Here is a 2367-nt window from a genome sequence, read left to right on the forward strand (position 1 = left end):
AGAAGAAGAAGAAAAAGAAGAAGAAGAAGAAGAAGAAGAAGAAGAAGAAGAAGAAGAAGAAGAAGAAGAAGAAGAAGAAGAAGAAGAAGAAGAAGAAGAAGAAGAAGAAGAAGAAGAAGAAGAAGAAGAAGAAGAAGAAGAAGAAGAAGAAGAAGAAGAAGAAGAAGAAGAAGAAGAAGAAGAAGAAGAAGAAGAAATCTGCAGAGAGGGCAAAACTTTCATTAGACTAAAAAACAATAACTATATATTTATGGCTGATTGGGAACCCTTTGTATTTTGTGTGAAACAGGGGGAAAAAGCAAAAGCAATCATGATTTGTGGTTTTGATGCTCAGAAAAAACTGGATAACAGAAAAAACTGAGCAAATAAATTGGAAAATTCTTTCTAATTCTTTCTGTCTCTCTTTCTGCACTTTTCCTTTTCTTCTTTCTTTCTTTGCTTTTTTTTTAATCTTTATTAGTTTGTATTAGGGTTTTTGTTTTTTGAAAAACATTTATATCTAAACACATATACACATAGGAATTGATTGCTTCTGAAATATATTATAGGCTGCTAAATGGTTTAATTCAATTAACTGAAGACAGCTAGCCTACCTTTGACACTTTGGGCATCTCGAAGTAAATCCATGACTTCTCTTTCAACTTCTTTCAGTCTGTCTTCAAAAGCCTGGTCAGTTATAATGTCATCACCTGTTCCTATGTTAGCTATAAGATTTTCCAGATCGCGCAGCCTCCCCCGTTGCTCCTCAACCTGAACAAATGAGACAACAGGGAACAACAAATCGATAAGACAACTACACAGCTTTAGAAGGCTCCAGATAAAAAAAAGGATGAACAAAAAGATGTTGAAAATATGCAAAGTGGTTCAGGGAAGAATATACAGATTCCTGGAGCTGTTAGAATTGAGACTGATGTAGCTTTTGTATTATTCCTGTTGCTGCTGTTGCTTTTAAGTAGGCAACATTATATTTTTTGCCAGTAGAACATTTCTGTGCCAAGCACAAACACATATCCTATTAATTTTCCCCATTATAAAAATAGGCAACCTCTAAATTGGCAAAATTAGCTATAAACTGGCAAATTTTGTTATCGGTATGACCTTATCTTTCACCAATCTGTAACATGCAGGACATTCTTGACAACCAGGCCAGGATCGATTGTAGAAGTAGTTTTCTTCACACTGGTCACAGCGGATTCCCACAAAGCCTTCTCTGCACTCACAATGACCGTCTTCTTTGCACTGAAGGGAACGGGAACCTTCCGGGTTACAGTCACAAGCTGAGGGAACACAAGGCATTTAAATAACGATTAGGGAAGAGGCACACGAAAAAAGAACAGTGTGAAAAATCTTTAATCTTGGGATATCTAGAAGACCAATGAATTAACCTCTTTCAAACGTCAATGGATTGGTGCTACTAGTACACCGTGGCCTTTAGCTACTAGGAAAATCTTTGCATTGCTCACTTTTACCTGTTAAATGGGAGCCAGAAATTGTACATATAGTACAGGTAGCCCTCAATTTACAACAGTTCATTTAGTCACTGTTCAAAGTTACAACAGCAGTGAAAAGGTGACTTATGACCATTTTTTCACACTTACAACCATTACTGCCTCTCCATGATCACATGGTCAAAATTCAGATGTTTGGCAACTAACTCATATTTATGACAGTTGCAGTGTCCTGGGGTCATGTGATTACCTTTTGCGACATTCTGACAAGCAAAGCCAGATTCCTTTAACAATCATGTCACTGACTTAAGAACTGCAGGGGTTCACTTAACGACTGTGGCAAGGAAAGTCATAAAATGGGGCAAAATTCACTTAACAAATGTCTCGCTTAGCAACAGAAATTTTGGACTCAATTGAAGTCAGAAGTCGAGGACTACCTATTTATGGAAGGTTCCAGCTCTTCTGAAAGACAAAGTGGAACAAGGAAAGACTCTCTGATGTTGTTGTTGTGAACACAGCTTTCTGAAGCAACAATGATAGAAAGCAGTCTTTAAGTGAATCACCGCAGTTGATAAGTTAGTAACCCAGTTGTTAAGTGAATCTGACTTCCTCACTGATTTTGCTTGTCAAATCACCTGACCTAAGTATGAGTCAGTTGTCAAGCATCTGAATTTTGATCACATGATCTTGGGGATGCTACAAAGTTCGTAAGTGTGGAAAACGGTCACAAGTCATTTTTTTTCAGTGCCATTGTTACTTTGAACGGCCACTAAATGAACTGTTGTAAGTGGAGGACTACCTGTACTCACATGAAGGGGAGGTTTATTATATTATCCTGCCCAAAAACAGCTTTGGGACAGGAACTCCCAAAATTTCCATCCAGACTAGTTTGCTAGTTTGGACTTTGTAGCAGTTGCTG

At 37.6% G+C, this 2367-nt stretch overlaps 1 protein-coding gene across 1 annotated transcript; it reads right to left on the reverse strand.

The window, feature by feature from the left end:
• Positions 1 to 593: 593 nt before the first annotated feature.
• On the reverse strand, positions 594 to 1277 carry LOC107301824 (laminin subunit gamma-1-like; the record flags this gene model as incomplete). The annotated part of the gene is made up of 2 exons (XM_015830998.1): positions 594 to 750; positions 1099 to 1277. Coding segments are annotated over 2 exons (336 nt in total), but the record flags the coding sequence as incomplete, so codon positions are not given.
• Positions 1278 to 2367: the final 1090 nt, after the last annotated feature.

This window comes from Protobothrops mucrosquamatus, unplaced genomic scaffold, assembly GCF_001527695.2.
Source record: "Protobothrops mucrosquamatus isolate PMUCROS unplaced genomic scaffold, P.Mucros_1.0 scaffold17544, whole genome shotgun sequence".
NCBI lineage: Eukaryota > Metazoa > Chordata > Lepidosauria > Squamata > Viperidae > Protobothrops > Protobothrops mucrosquamatus.